Source organism: Falco naumanni, chromosome 5 (assembly GCF_017639655.2).
Source record: "Falco naumanni isolate bFalNau1 chromosome 5, bFalNau1.pat, whole genome shotgun sequence".
NCBI lineage: Eukaryota > Metazoa > Chordata > Aves > Falconiformes > Falconidae > Falco > Falco naumanni.
This window is the reverse complement of record NC_054058.1, coordinates 9,700,415-9,716,630: the sequence shown is the minus strand read 5'-3', so window position 1 is coordinate 9,716,630 and position 16,216 is coordinate 9,700,415. Positions and strand designations below refer to the sequence as shown.

Genomic DNA, 16,216 nt, shown 5'->3' with positions numbered 1-16,216 from the left:
AGGACTGAAAATCCCAGTAACTACTGGTGTAAAGTTAAGAGCCTGTTGGTTGTGTTGAGTGAGATGCCCCCTCCTAATAGCTTGCCAATGCACTATGAACATCAGTTTAAAACTGGAAGCTGGGATGATGCAGTATAGGGCATATATATTGAAGAGGTGTTGAGAAGTTTGAGAAAGTGAATTATGCGTAATATTCTGCAGGATCTTTGCTAGTGTTTGTGCTTTCTTTCAAGATTGTCATGAATGGAAATTGAAATAATCAATTTGTATTACTTAAATAAGTAGATGCTGCCATAGCGCTGCTGATTCCTCCTTCCAGTCATTTTCGCTGCCAGCATTTCCATCGCAGCCATGAGGGTACCTCATCAGACAGAAAAGCATTTCCTTTCCTTCAAATGCATGTCGAGTGTGCTAGTAAAATCATCCAGGGATGAAAAACTTTCAGAAAAAAAAACAAACAAAAACCCCCCCAAAGTTAATTGCTTTTTTAGTTCTGTACATGCTGAAGTAAAAATAAAACTATGGAATGGAAAGTACCTGAACTATTTTAATCATTAAAACTACTAGACCATATAGAAGAATGGGGAAGTTGATCCATGTGACACACACTTAAAAAACTTTTTTATAAAAACAACAAAGGCAACCCTACAATATTATGAAGGAATGGCTCAGTCCCTGTATTGCAAAATCTAGGGCCGTAACTTCAGTGCATTATAGCGTTCTTTCAAGGAAGATTTGCTGAAAATAGTCCGATTATTTTTTTTTTTTCTTTGATAAGTTTTTTAAAGCTTTAATTCTCTCTTGTCAGTGCTATCTAGAGTCTGCAAAGCTAAAGTCCACCAGTAAAATATGTACACATGCAGCAGATCCACATGAAACTTGGAGGGGTTAAAAACACTGCATCATGGAAAGGCCAACCTGTTTGTCCTGATAGGTTTTTTGTATGTTTTGTATTGTGTCACTTTGGATTGACAGAAAGTTCCAGTGAACCAAACAGAAGTGGTAGCTCCATCTATAAAATAAGCCACTTGCTGTGTCACACTGTGACAATTGGGATGGTAAGATACTCATAATAAATTAATTTTTTGTCTTTTCACTCATGAGATTACCCTCCAGATGGTGTATTTCATACCATCTTAAAGCTAGTTGTGACTCTGACCGTGGTTCAGGTGCACAACAAATGTGATTTTAGGACTTCTCATCTAAGAGTACAAACACTTTGCTCATGTGCCACATTGGCCAGGTGTAAACTTCTGCTGCCAAGTCCAGTTTATTAAAAAAGCCATTGACAGGTTTAGTTGGCATCTCATCTGGCATAAAACACATTGCTCAGATCTGTCCGCAGCACTCTGACATTGTGCTGTGCCACGTATCACCTGTTGTCCGGCAGCTTCCACGGTGAGTAAAAACCCATCTGTGACCTGAATACCTGGGCAGAAGCAGCCGTGTGGGCCTGTGTGTGATCTTCAGCAAACCAGGCAGGCGGGCTGATGGGGTAGTGTGCAGAGCCAGGATTAATGATTGCACAGCCAACAGCCACAGGTAGATGAGTTTGTTGTATCTCCATCATCAGTACTGGAGAGTTTGGGCTGCATCTGCTGGTGCGTTCCAGCTCGTTTTGCTGCATGACTGAGGTTCTCTCCTGAATCTGGCACTGGGGTTTTTTTTCCTTGCTAGATTTTGTTTGTAGAATTTGCCAACCTGCAAAATAAAGGTTTCACCGTTTTTAGTTTGTGCTGGCCAGGCAATTTTAAGCTCCTGGATGAATGCTTCATAGACAAGACTAATTAAACAGAATGTATTACTCAGACTAATAAAAACTTGAGTTTTAATATGCAAATAGCAACTCTTTTTCAGAAAGCTATTTAATGTTGAATGCAACATGCTGGTCGTTTTACCATAGTATTCTTTGTTTTAAAGAATTCAGTGGTACATTATTTTAAGTTCAAAATGTAAGTCTAGACCAGAGCTAACACATGACAGAAGAAATCTATCAGTGGCCTGTGGATCCCTGTACAAAATAAAATCCATGCAAACTGTGACAGTTCCAGTCTGGGCCTCTTCAGAAATGACCCATTTCTCTATAAGATTGCCTAGAGATTTAATTAACCTCTTCATACATTAAATGAAGTGGCATATTGACCATCAGAAGTTTGTATAATATGTAACGGTGTAAATGATCATATTTAAGGGTGTTTAGAAACAAAAAATTGGCTCGAAATGCTGAAGCCTTCTGTTCCGTGTGTCACCACCCTTCCTTCCCCAAGGCTGGCTGCAAGGAAATTGCCTCATTAAGCTCTCCAGTCTGAAGCTGCTTGTAAAAACTCTGGCTTATTTTCAGAGCAACATACTACTTTGAAATTGGGCACCACTGTGCTTTAAAAGAAGAGATTCTTATACCCAAAACTCCCTGCATTACGAGTGTAGTCTGTTACAAGAGTCTCCAAACTGGTGTCCCTGCGCTTCCTTCCATTTGAAAATGCCTTGACCGTTGACATGACTTGTTGCCCTCTCACAAACAGGTGAATGTTTACAATAGACCTAAAACTTGCCCAGGCTAATAACAGGGAATTTTCTTTATCTGAGTTTCTGATAGCTTTTGCTAGGTAAGTACTTTGGGAAAAAGACGAGGGGTATTTCCAGCTCCCATCATTAAACAAGCGATTTCCAGTATTAGGAAATCACTAAGCCCCTGGTAATACAAGAGCAAGTCCCAGCTGTAAAAAAAATGTTTACCTGGTTAAACAGAAGTACATATTCTTGCCTTAAAAAAATCAGTTTTACCAGCAGCAGCAGGAAAGTGTCAGCAGACAGGGAAGCCCCTCTCCTTAGCTTTTACTAAATAAAGGAAGAACCTAATGAGGTGAGGAAGGTTAAATTTTGCTTATCTGTGCTGGATCTCATCACCAGAAGATCCACTGTGCTCACGTTTTACTGCATCTTCAAGGCATTTGTCTCAGCCTCTCACTTATGAGGCTTCCTGCTCTACTCCAGATAAGTTAGATACAAAAGTTTCCCTTCTCTCCAGGAGTGGGACTCCAGCAGATGGCAGCTCCACCTGATGGGAGTGCAGGCAGGAATGGGCTGCTGCCCAGTGCTCTGCCTGCCAGGCAGCTCTGGGAGGCTGGGTTTAGGTGTGCCCTCCTCCATCAAACTCCAGCTGTAATGGAGCCTGCGCATGAACCATGTGTTTGGTAACGGTGTGGCTTTTTGATGAACCTTCTGCTGGCGTGGTTGCCGCAGGAGGAGCTGTGCAGCAGCTGGGATGCTGGGAAAGGCAGTGGGCACTGGTGTGCGGATGGAGGAAGAGATGCAGCCCAGTGTGGGTCTACCCAGGGCCACAGCCTAGGTGCTGGGATGAGCTGGTGTCCTGTCTCAGGGCAGGGGAAGCAGTGACCTGGCACACCGAGACCAGTGTTTTCCAACACAGCCTTCCTGCTGTTTCTCTCAAGTGGTCATTTCTTTAGTACACCAATAATATCTGCATCCCACTGAGCTGACTTGACGTTTTGGGTGCTCTGTGGTTCCAAGCTCCATGGTTATTCACTGGTTGCAAATGACTGTGATTATGTGGTGGCTGTGGCAATGCAGTGGTAGTGCCCACGAGATATCTCTGCTCTTCCAAGAGCATCATTGCTGCTCACAGAGCATCAGGATGAATTGCAGGAGTGATAGAAATCAGGGCATGACCTAAAAGTGGCTACAAAGAGCTTGGGGTGATCTCTGTAATACGTCTAATGCAGGAGACGTTCCAGTATACAGGCAAGGACTGGTACAACCAAGAGCAGGGTGCCACACTCTGTTGCTGTATTGTGGGCTACACTGGTGCCTGCTGGAGCTCAGGAGCAGAGTGCGGTGCTCCATGAGATGGCCTGCAACCAGTCACCTGAATTAGTGTTCAGTGCTTCCCAGGCCAACTTCAAAAAACCCTCCACGTCCCAGCTTCCTTTGGCATCATGCTTCATTTGTATTCTGACTGTGCCAGTGGTATGGCACATACGTTCCGTTTTTCCTATAATGAGGAGGGAAACGTGGGTGTCTGCGCTGGCAAGAGAACTCCTGTGCACCCCTACAAGGACACTCCTGTGCTCAGCCAAGCATAGATGCAAACAGGATGGTGGTTGCCTTCCTCCAAAGCACAGGCCTCCTCCACCATAAGGGCTTTGAATGAATGCAACGTGCAATTTTCTGAGGCATGTGTCCTTGTAGAAGAATGAAGCTGGGTTAATTATCATTGATAATATACAGCTTATATTATATTATCAAAATAATATTATCAATGATAATTAACCCAGCTTCATTCTTCTACATGTCCTTACTAACCTTGGGCTGCATTTCTTGAGGACACCAAAAAGTATTTGACCCCCCCTTTCATATGCCATGCCAAATTCTAATTACACTTAATCTCAGAAAAATACAACAGTGGGAAACTGGTTAGGAGCTAGCTGATATTGGTAAAATCGCCGGCTTTCCTTAACTCTTTCCTTGGATATAGCAGCACTTTTTGTTGTTGTTGTGGTTTCTCCCCTTCCATAAAAAAGCTAGTCTGAGGCAGAGGGCAAAGCGTGGGACAGTTGTTCTCCAGTGACTGTTGCTTGGGAGAGGTGCTGGCAGTGAGCAGAATTGCTTACATGCCCTGGGCTGGGTGCGGGATGGCTGCAAGCCACTTAGCGTGACCACAGCTCCTCTCCCAGGGGCAGCCCCACAGTCCCTGGCTCTTGGGACAAACGGTGAACGTGCGGAAGGCTTGGTCTGCCTGCCACGTGCACACGGTGTTGCAGCAGAGGTTTTTCATGTCGCCGTGCCCCGTACTTTGTTTCGCCATGGCGTCACTCACCATGCTGAGGGAAAAAACTTCTGAGTCAGGTTGTACATGAGTAGTCCAGACACTCAGGAGATTTCAATGACATTTCACTCTGACTTTAGCTGGTGTCATCCACATCACTATGAATACTTTAGTCTCTAATACAGCCAGCATCTCGTCCAGCCCCTTTTTCCTGGGTCAGTTTGAGAAACTGTCCCTCACGGCCTCCCTTTGGCTGATGCACCTTCAGAGAAACGTTGTGATACTTCATTGTATTCAGCAGGGCAGTTTCATGACAAGGAGAGGACATGGTTTTGCAGCTGGCAGCTGCTGGCTAGTAGCCAAGGAAAATGGGTGTTCGTGACCCACTGGAGCTAATTGCGCTCATCACAAACACAAATGTCGTCAGTGGGACATACACTCTGCATTTGACGTGTTTTCCCAGTCGGGCTAGGATGACAAATTAAACCTCTACACATGAATATTTCAAACTCTCCTGAATAACCTGGTATTGTGTAGAGAAAGTGGGCATGTTGGTCAGAGCCCAGCTCCCCAGCATTGCAGTCGCATCCCGTACTGGGTTCCAGGGATGACACAAGCGCCTGTGGAACCCCATGGAGGTCAGTGCCCAGCTCTGTTCTTCACCTCCCCTGCCTGAGAGTGGGAATGGGAAAGTGGTCTCATCGCCCCTGCCAGATGCTGCCAGAGCTCTGGTTAAAATACTCTGCTTTAAAACTCCTGCTACCAAAACCTGTGTTTCTCAACTGCCTGAAGTCTTTGGGAGAGACCCAGCTCTTATGCAGGCCAAGGCTTCAGTGAATGCGCAGTAGTGGTACCTTTTCCATTATTGTAGAAGGACTCCTCAGGGCTGCATTTAGAAAAAGCCATTTATCCATCATAGCACCACCTGCCCACCTACACAGCGTTGTATTGATATGCTCACATTCCCAGCACGCTGCACATAATTGGCATTGTGTTTATACGGTCATGGCTTGGCTTCTATTTTGCAATTTTTGTTACAACCAAGTGTTCATCAATGTTTTCTCACTCTTTGTTTAAATTATCATATTATTAGGTCTTCCAGCGTATTACAAAAATGTGGAACATCCTGTAGTATTTTCATAGTTGTCTTCTTCATCACTGTAACTGGTTTAAGCATGGTGAATCCTTCACATTTATTTGTTTATTCATACTTTATGTTTATTGCAGGACTTCTAATGTGCAGGGCCACAATTCTGTGTTGTTGTACCGTGTCCTGCTCTTTCTCCAACTGTTATGTAGTATAATTCGTAATGTAGTGGTCTCTGAGGCTTGGTTGTGTGTTTTTGACTTACATCTTTTTCTATTACCTGTCTTTGCTTTAATGTCTTCTCTGAATTACTGCCAGTAGCTATTCCTGGGGCTGTTAAAATCATCATGCTCTCAGAAAGAAGGTGTGGGAGCGTACCCTACACCTCCTCTTCTTCCCTCCTCTGCTGCTGAAATCACTTTTCGTCTCTGGAATGTGCTCAGAGAATAATAATGTGGCTGCATGTTTGGGGCTGCATTGTTCTTTCCCCTTGCATCAATTTCCACAGATAAACAGACTCTTCTTTTGCCTTTGCCTCCAGGACCCAAATGCATGACTGATTAAAACTCAGCTGCAGAGCACTGCACATTTTCAGGGACCTCAGAACTTCTTCTCTTTGATTTACCATCCATTTGCTTAACAGTAAAACTGAACTGCCCCTGTCTGTGTGACCTCGGTAGCACACGTTGGTTATTTCAGGAGAAAAATGCAGCTTTTCTGTACTGAAGACCCACCCAAGTTACTGAACCCTGCATAGGAGAATGCAGAATTTCATACACCTTGCCCTATGTTTTTTACATCGCTTTGGATTCCTGCTCAAGAAAACCACACAAAGGAGCAAGGACAGGTAAAATACTAAGATTTGGAGAGTCTAATAAACGTGGCATTAGCATTGTTTAACCCAGGGAATTTGTACGCAGTGATTTACCTGTGAGAGAGAATTCAGGGTCATTTTCTGTCGCAGCAGACACTCCTTGGGAATACCAGATCGATGCTTTTCCAGTTTCTGCTAACGCAGTAAGGAAAAAAAGCCTTATCTCCATTAACAGATCAATTTGCTTTTTATCCTCTAGGACTGCCTTAAAGCTTGTCAAGAACAGATCGAAGCGGTGCTAGTAAACAGCCTTAGGCAAGTCCGGCAGCAGCAACAGCAAAGCAATCCTTCTAAGACGGTGGACGAACTGGACCAGGCCAGCACTCCCACAGATGTGAGAGATATCAACCTGTGAGGACATCAGCACAGAAAGTCACGCTTGCTCCCCGAGCCCTTTTATTTTTGTTATTATTTTTAGAATGATTTTTTTTTTTTTAATCTGCTCCCACATAGAACGTATTTAAAGCTCTTTTAGGTAAAAAAAAAATATACAAAAACTGAATAATGAAAAAAAAAAAAAGCATTTGGTGCCTGTGATGTTCTACAGAAGGGAATCCCACGATATATTTGGTAATCGCTATTTGATTATGTATCAGTGATATTAAATGCTTATAAAAGCATACAAACTAGCTAGATAAATGTAAGCCTGCATTTGTGGGAACAAAGTAGAGTGTACTTGTCTGTGTTATTATGACCTAGTGCATACACCCCTTTTTTAGATTCAAGAAAGGAATCGTGTGTGCGATTTTATGGCTTGACTAGATTGCAAAGCAATAGAATAAGGGGTTTAGGGCAAAGTGGGAAAAGATCCCTGAAGCAATTGAACCATTCTGAATGCAGAAGAGATTTGCTGATCTGTCACCTCTGTTATTAGTCAGAAGTGTTTGTTGGATCTCTGTATGTTAGTTTTGTTTACTCTTGCTGTCTGTGGTAGCTGCTACCTAAGAAAGAAGATGCTTTATTTTGCCAGCCAGAAGAGCAGGTGGTTTTTTGTTTTTGTTCGTTTGGTTTTGGTTTTTTTGTTGATTTTTCTTTTTTTTTTTTTTTTTTTTTTCAAATTCCCCTCCTCCCCTCTTGACTTTTTCTACTTTTCCTTCAGAGATGGTTCATTCTAAACACAGCAGCATCTTTGGCATAAGGGCAATTCCATTTACCCAGCTGTGGGCCAAGCCAAAGTTACCGAGTGTTCATGTTAGATGGGGGAAATGCACCAATTAATTCCGACCAGTTGGCTAATCAGACCGCCTTTGGATTGCAAGATGCGGTGGATCATCTGTGAAAAGCATTATATTCCTTTACAGTGCTAATGCTTCACGTCAATGTTAACTTTTGGCAGCTCCTTAGCTCGGCTGTAAAGACATTTAAATGATGCTCTGTCCATCTTCCTTTTTAACATAACCTCACTGTGTTAAAGAAGATGAGATTTGGTTTGATCCCTCTTCTATCTACCCATCTTCCCCCACCACCCCCGCACACTTTTTCAGCATTTCATTAACTTTATTGATCCACAGTGAGTGTTTTTGTAAACCATTTCATTCGAAAAGCACTTTGAAAATTGTTCCTAAGGGATTAAATGAGATGGTTTATGACGATTTTGCTGAGCAAAAAAAAAAAAAAAAAAAAAAAAAAAAAGGGAAAAAAAGAAAAAAAAAAAAGAAGTCACAAAAGCAAAGCATATAGCTTTTTATAGTCGATATTTTCCAGTATCTGGTGTACTTGGTTAGTTGCGGTGTTGCTGGAAATACCAACACCTGCTTCAGATGACATTCCTGTCATGACATTCCGGATAAAAGCCTAATGATTTGTATTGTTCAGTGTCACAGAAGGATCTTAATACCACCTGCATGCATATCTATGGACAACGAAAGAAAAGTGCTGGTGCAAAACGACACGAGTGGTAAACATCAAGGTGTGTGACTTGGAGTTTTATTACAAAAGCGTATTCAGTGTACTTGAATTTATTTTTCTGCTCCATCTGTAACGAAGAGGCATTTAGATGGCAAAGGAGTGTTGGAGCAAATTTTTTTTTTTTTTTTTGCACAGTCGTATTAACAGTTTGCAAATATACAGTATGAAGCTGTTGGTTGAAATGTTAATGTTTGCATTTTTAAGACAAAAATCCAGAAAGAACATGCTACTTCAAAGAATATTATATGAATGGACTCAGCCGTATTTGGCTAGATGAGGGTAGAAAATGGAGTAAGATTCTAAGGTTTTGTTGGTTTTTTGGGTTTTGGGGGGGTTTTGGTTTTGGTTTTTTTTTTTTTTTTTGCGCTGCTAAGAAGCTATGATTTGTTTCATTCTTATTCACATTAACAGTACTTAGCTGTATTGTTTCACTGAGTGTGCTGCTATTTTATAAACATTTTTATAATATATTATTTTACTGCTTAAATTTCAAATCCTGAAGTAGATGGTTAAGTGGAGATATGATGAGTTCTTTGATTTACTGGAAATGCCCTGTACAGTTGTTTTTTTCCTAATAGCGTGTTCATGATTATTTTTTTTTAATTTTATTTTATTTTTTCCTTCTTTCTTTTTTTTTTTTTTCCTTCCTTCCTGATCACATCCTGCAAAGATGGTATACTTACCTCAGGTTTACTGGACAAAACAGAAATGGTTCCCATTTTCACAATACCTCACAACGTGACAGTTTGGTTTTTGCGGCCAGCGCTCCGGCCGTGCCGGGGAGAGGTTGCAGGCAGCCGGGGCACTGGCTCTCTTTCGGTCTTCGGTATCCTTTTCATAGTGGAAAAAATACACTGACTCTCCACCGGCAGCTTCGCCGGAGCAGGTCCATGTTTTCCAAAACCAGTGGTGGGGACAGACTTGTTACTCTCACCGCTGTCACCTCTCGCCTCGATGTTCCACGTTGGGAGCACCTGAAGTTCAGCAATGGTGTCTCTCCTGGAGGAAAAAAAACAGTTAATTTTGTGGAAGCAAGACTCTGGAACTACACTCAGCATGTATATGACAGATCAGATCATTCCCTGACAGCCTTCATATGTTAGCAAACGTGGCTTCACGGGGAGGCGTGCCAGAGGGTCCCCAGATGGTGGGGTGACCTCTCTGTGCGCTGGGCTGTCATGCAGCTGCCCACAGCAAGCGTAGGCACCACGTCCATCATGTTTGCTTGGTTTGTTCCCCTCCACGCTGTAGGTCGTAGGTCGAGTGTAGGAGGGAGGAGCACTGATGCGCGTGCTCCTGCCCCCATCCCATCTCCTGTGGTGCCCTGGTCCCATGTGGGCATCCCCTCCTGCAGTATTGTCCCCCCAGGGTGCTGCAGCACTGTTGGGGAAGGGGACTGAGGTCTGCCACCAAGCTCGGCTCCTCACGCGGCAGTCGGAGGGTGGGCTGTGCTGGAAGGGGCAGCACTGTTCAGCAGCTCTGATGCTTCACAGGGACCCAGCAGGTCTGCGTGGGTCACTGCTGGGGGTAAGAGTGTCCTCGGCTGCAGTGATGTACTCAAAACATGCTAACTGTCTGGTTACACCCAGCAGAGTACTGTATTTGAAGTCTGGAAAACCTAGAACTTGAGCATTTTCACAGTAGCATTCACAATAAAAATAATGGCTAGTTACTCCTTTTTAACAGATACTAAAAAAAGTATACTATTATTGCAAATGAGGTGTGAGATTTTTTCGCCTGAATTGCAGAAATCATAACCTTTCCTGTTGATTAATTCAAAAAGTACATCGCTGTTTATACCTTCGCAAGTGCCAAAGGACTGGCGCAGTTGCTAAAAGCGTTTCTCTCTCGGCTTCCTATTGATGGTACTTGGGTGACCTTCCCCTCCCTCCCGTTATTGTAGTGAAGGAGCACCTCGTAATCTATTTATTTATATTCCCAACCTGCTTGTGAAAGAGAAAAATACTATTAATCCCATTTCAATGTCAGTGATTTATGCTTGAATAATCGGACAGCTCCTAATTACTCAGCAGACCACCTGGCCACTGGATTTTTTCCACTATGTTTATTACCATGTTCTCATGTACCTCAGAAATCACTCTCGGTTGCACAGTTTCTGTTCTCAAACTTTTTTTTTTTTTTTCTTTATTGAGTGTGATGCCATATCAAGTCAACGTTATTCTCTCACAATGTGCTCTTTAAGAGGTGTGGATGTTTATATGGTCAGGGGATGCTAGAAAGTGCGGTAGTAGACATGTTCAGTGTAAACAAAAGTATTTAGAAAGTACGGGAGGTTGTTTTTGATGGATAAGACTCTGATACAGTGTAGTCTTGATTACCTTTTTAAAGGTCTTCTTTGTTCAGTGTTGTCATTTTTATTAATAACCTGTTGTTTTGACTAGTTTAAAGATGGTTTTAAGAAAAGTGTTTTGGCAGGATTAGGTATGCTGTATGGACAATAAACTCACCTTGACCTAAATTTGCCTGTCTTGGTTTTATTCATTCAGTGTGAAGATGGTGCCAAAGCAGCCTCTGATCTAGGCAGGTGGTGTTAGCAGGCATATAAAACGTGAACAATCGAATGTTGCAGGCACAGAACAAGTTTTCCTCTAAAGCGTAGCTTGTTGCCTGCTGAACAGGCAAATTTTGACGTGTTTCTTCAGTGAAACAATCCTGTGAGATTTAAGGAGAACAGTCCTAAAAACAGTAAGTTGCTGGATCAAATAATTTTGTGTAAATTAAATGTAGCTAGTGGAAAAGTGCTCATAAGTACACGGGAATGCACATTTTTGCAACTAATTGAAATATTATTTAAATCTGCACTCAGTTATTTGTTACGTTTAAATGCTACTGCAAAAAATTATGTTATTTTTCTTCTATGAGCTTTGGGCAAACTGTAAGTAAAAGGAGATGGCTTTGTGGTGAAGCCGGGGGAAGAGATGAGTTCCACGTGCCAGTCTCCTTTCCCAGCCTGCAGCCAGAAGGCAGGATGCTCGCCCTCTCCCTCTCCCATATCTTGGGGGTGCTTGCTGTGGAGTGAGCAGTGTAATGTGCTTGGCCCGATCTCGGTGCCTTTCCTTCACTGCCATCCAGTAGCAGTCCTAGATTTCAGTCCTTGGGGCACCCCTGGGGAGAGCAAAGAGGCACCGAGGAATGAAGAAGAGGTATTTGGGCAGAGACATGGAGGAAAAGGTAACACCATCATGAAGGGAATAATACAGCCAAAACAAAGAAGAGAAATTAGAAGAAGAAAAAAGAAACCCCAAGGTGTAATGAGCAGGGAGAAGGAAGAATACTCAAAAGGTAAAACATGTTGCTATAATGAGGAAACATACAAGCAAAAATAAATAGATATGAACAAATAGGAAAAAAGTCATGAATGGGATAGGGAATGTGAACTACATCGTGGGGTTGTGAGTCAGGAGGTACAGATCTTTCTAGCCTGTGGCTAGGGACCCGTGGCTTTAGGGAAATCTTAAGACGTCTTTGCAGTGACCTGTGAGCCTCATACTTCACAGGTTGTCTGCACCAAAGGCAGAGATTTTAAAGCATAGTGAGTACTCGTGTTCCTCTGGCCACCATTTAGCAACATGACCAGCAAGCTGCAGCATTTTGTTGGTGTAACGTAAGAGCCTGTGAGCCTATAAGAACTGGAATTCGTGAGGGTTGTTCTTCCATTTGTGGTTTAAAGCTCAAAGGGGTGCTCTCCGGCCTAATCTCACGTTTTAGGGGATGAATTCCTTTCTGACTATAATAACACCAGTAGTCCTCCTGGAACTGCAGGGATGTGCTCTGCAGCATTGTGTTTTAAGAGCTTTTACTACATCTAGATTTAACAAAAAAGAGATTTTCTGTTGTCATTTTAAGTAAGTGTGTGTTTTCAGAATTGGTGGATATAGGGCGCAGACGCTAAAATTGAAATTAATTGGACAACAGCCTGTTCCCTTCTTTCAAAGAAAGCCGGGTGAATGCAGAGAAGCCACACACAATAGGGTTAAGTTCCATTATTATGTGGCCTGTGAAATTGTTTTGTATTGTTGTCTTCTTACCATCTGCAAACAATTTCTGCCCATCATGATCCTATACTTTACATAAGGCCAGCCCAAGGATTTTAAGGAGGGACGATACAGCAAAATAATGCTTTAAAACAGCTGCATGGTGGACTGACTTTTGTGTTTAAGGAAATTTCTGAGGCAAAAGAAAGAAAGCTTTAGCACTGAGATTCAAGCAAAAAAATGCAGCCACACAATTGCTCGGTGTTTCCAGTCTCTGTATATGAGTTAGATTATATTTCCCCAAATCTTTTTGTAGGGGCTAAAAATGCAGTTTATCTTTTGAAGCAGGGAATCTTCCTTTGTTTCAAAGAAGGGATCCTCAATGCTTGTTTCAGGAGCCTTTTCAAACACTTCTATTGCAATTGCTATATTTTTTAATTAGTCCATGAACTAGGTAGCCACACTTCATTCTGTGCTGTTCTAAAAAAGCAAAATACCCTACAAATCTCATGCAACCAGCACAAGCAGAATGAAATTCTATCCCTGCTGAAGACAGTGGGAGCTCCACTGCTGACTTTTAATAGGTTTAATAATTTTCCCACCAACTCCAGTTCATTCTTGCCATATACTGTAAATTACTAGTCACATCAATAACTGTAAAGCTGATGTAAAGGCAGGGAGAATTTCTGCTAAGTCTGGCCAAGTTGTCACAGCACTCTCCATCTAGCCGGCTGCAACATCTTTTACCATCACATACCAACATATTCTTCATGCCAGTCCCTCTGCTGCCTTCTCCTCGTCTCTCCTCATCCAGGGCACGCGTTCTCTCTCTTCTCTCTGCTTCTTCCTAACCTTTTTACAAATAAACTTTTCATACAGTCCTCTATCATTCCTCTACAATTCCCCCCTTTTTTTCTTTTTTCATTTTTCTTTTCCTTTTTAACATTTCATACCTTATGTTTTTAACAATCACCACAACCTTTTTACAAATAAACTTTTCATACAGTCCTCTATAATTCCTCTACACCAAGTCATTTCCCTTTCTTCAGCAGGCAAATCAGAATTTAGCTGCAAAAGGTACGAGAGATGTGGAGTCCGTCTTTCTCAATATGGTGTTAACCCCTGAGCATTAATTACATTGGTCTTTCATCCTATTAAAATGGGCACACAGGACTTGGGTCGTTGAAGCTCACTGTCTCCAGTCACAGCCCATCAGTCACCCATACTCCCCCTAGAAGGGTGCACAGAAAGATGCACAGAAGGATGCATGAATGACGAGCATTTTCAAACATACCGTTACTCCAATGTCCCATGGGTAAACAGTGGGAGAGACAAAGCATGCACTGTCAAGTACATGGACTGCTTAATGGCAATGTAGATAATAAGGTAGAAAAGGTGTATTTTAACCTTATGTTTCACGGGGAAGAAACAGGCCAGGAAAGCATATGGCTTTGCTCATGTAGGCAACTGTTGCTGATGCACTTTTGCACCCTTCTGCAGTCCCTTGCAGGCATAACCGTAAGAGTAGTTGCATTCAGTTTTTAGAGGATTGTTTTAGAGCCTTCTCTGTGCTGTTTGCAAATCGAAGCCAGCCAGCTGGCACGAAGGGAAACAGGCTATGCTCTACTTCTTTGCCCCCCACAGCACACTGAATCGTTTCTCCCAATTAAGGGAAAGTTTATTTTAAAAAGACTTTGGGGATCCCTTTAGATCTTTGGAGAAAGCTAGCTGTACCACATTTACTTTGTACCTCCTTGAAATATTAACAAATAAAACTCCCACACTTTCATTTTTCTTAATAAAATGATATCTTTAACAGGGTTCTCAAAGGTGATTTGCATTTCAACTGTGTGCAGCCACAGGGGCACAGGTACCACAATACTTTTAAACCAAAAAGAGCACGTGGAGCTGATGTTACCGCTGATGCTGCCAGGAGAGAACAGTGAAAATTGTGGGGGTCTTAGTACAGACACTTGTCAGGAAGAACTTCAGGCCAGGGCTCAGCTGGGCTTCAGGTGCACTGTGGGGAAGGGCATCCATGCGCAGCACATACACTAAATCAAGACCTATCAGGCTTACAAATTAAGGTGAGTAAAGCTGAGGTATTTACACTTAGGTATGAGGTCTGTATGCAATATGCCTGGTATGAAGGTCTGCTCTGAGTGTTGCTGCAACCTGCTGAAGAGAGAGAAAGGAGCTGAGGCAAAGAGGGGAAAAAAAGGGTTGGGGTGGGGGGGTGGAATCTCTGTCTCCTTAAATGTCTGTCCTGTGAAAATGATGCAGTGATAGCTCTGTCTTGGTATTGAGTTTTCTCTAAAAATAAACTGGGATGTTATTTGAGCTCTTCCAAAATGTAACATGCAGAAACTACAAGAAGAATTAGGGCAGAGCGGTGAAGGAGAGAGAGAAAGGTCAGCAGACTGGCCACGTTTGGGATTGTGGCTGCTCAGATTACTTGGTAATGCTTCTTAGAGCAAAAACCCTGGTTTGTCTGGCAGGAGACTAGCAAGCATCCCTGAAGAGCAATAGACTGACCTTTCTGATGACTAGGGTTTTCAGAACTTTAACAAAACTGTGAGTGGGACATAACCAGCCGGAGGATGAGGAACGAATTCAAGATTGTTACCCAGCACACCCAAACAAAACTTTCTCTCAACTTTTCCCAGCTTCCTCAAGTTAAACGTCTTTACTTCTCCAAGAAGTTTTTTGTTTCAATTTCTTTGGATTTGCTTCTTACAGACGACAAAGTATTGATGTTTCTGCAGTGGTATTACTTAGTTTCCCAAGTTTAGGTATTAAAGCCTGGCCTAACGTTATAGAACTTTGCAACAGAAATGAAATAAAATTTGGATGTGATTCTCCTTGATGGCTAGCAGCACCAGAGCAAAAGACTAAATATGTAATCGAAGAGAAATGCAAAGCTTGTTGAATGGGAACTCGAAGCGGAGTGTAAAACCCGAGGGTGCAGGCTGCAGGAGGGCCGCTAGATGACGGTAACGTAACTCCTACCGCGGCAGCTATTCCCGGAGCCCCTCCAGGAGCTGCCCGGGCTTTCCTAAACCTTCTGAAAAGTAAGATGTTTAACTGAACCTTCTCGCCTCTCTGACAGCTCACCTGAACGCCTTCATCAACCAGAAAGCCTGCAGCCATCACCTGAACTTTTACACTTGGGGGTTTGGGCAATGGGTCTGCAGCGCTGTGGCAGGAGCGTGGAAGGTTTTCTGTTCAGCTGGACCGTCACAAGGGGCTGGCTCTGCTCCCCGTTTGTGGCTGGTGTATCATGCTGAAAGCCATCTTAAAAATAATGAAACATTTTCCCAAAGTTACTTTTCCAGTGGATGTAGGTGCCACAAAGGTATCGCACAACTGGTTCTGCAGCCCGTCCAATTCGAGAACTGTCCACAGCACAGTATCTGTGCTAAGTTTTGACCAAGTTATGAATTTCTTCATGCCAGCATGTTCTTTAGAGGCATATTACACAGGGAGAGGACTGGGTGAGGAAAAAAACGAAGAAATTCAGCCTAGGTTTCTGCTGGGCTAGCACACTTGTCAGAGCAGGAAACAAG

At 42.8% G+C, this 16,216-nt stretch overlaps 1 protein-coding gene across 3 annotated transcripts in view; it reads left to right on the top strand.

Moving 5' to 3' along the window:
• CCND2 (cyclin D2) overlaps positions 1-11,134 on the top strand; it is a 40,234-nt gene extending 29,100 nt beyond the window's left edge. For 2 of the 3 annotated variants that reach the window (XM_040595583.1, XM_040595582.1), the window contains one exon: positions 6,947-11,134. In XM_040595583.1, the coding sequence (XP_040451517.1) occupies positions 6,947-7,102 (156 nt within the window). In that variant the 3' untranslated portion in view covers positions 7,103-11,134. The remainder of the gene's footprint in view (positions 1-6,946) is intronic. The other variant, XR_005828069.1, reaches the window with a different exon arrangement.
• Positions 11,135-16,216: the final 5,082 nt, after the last annotated feature.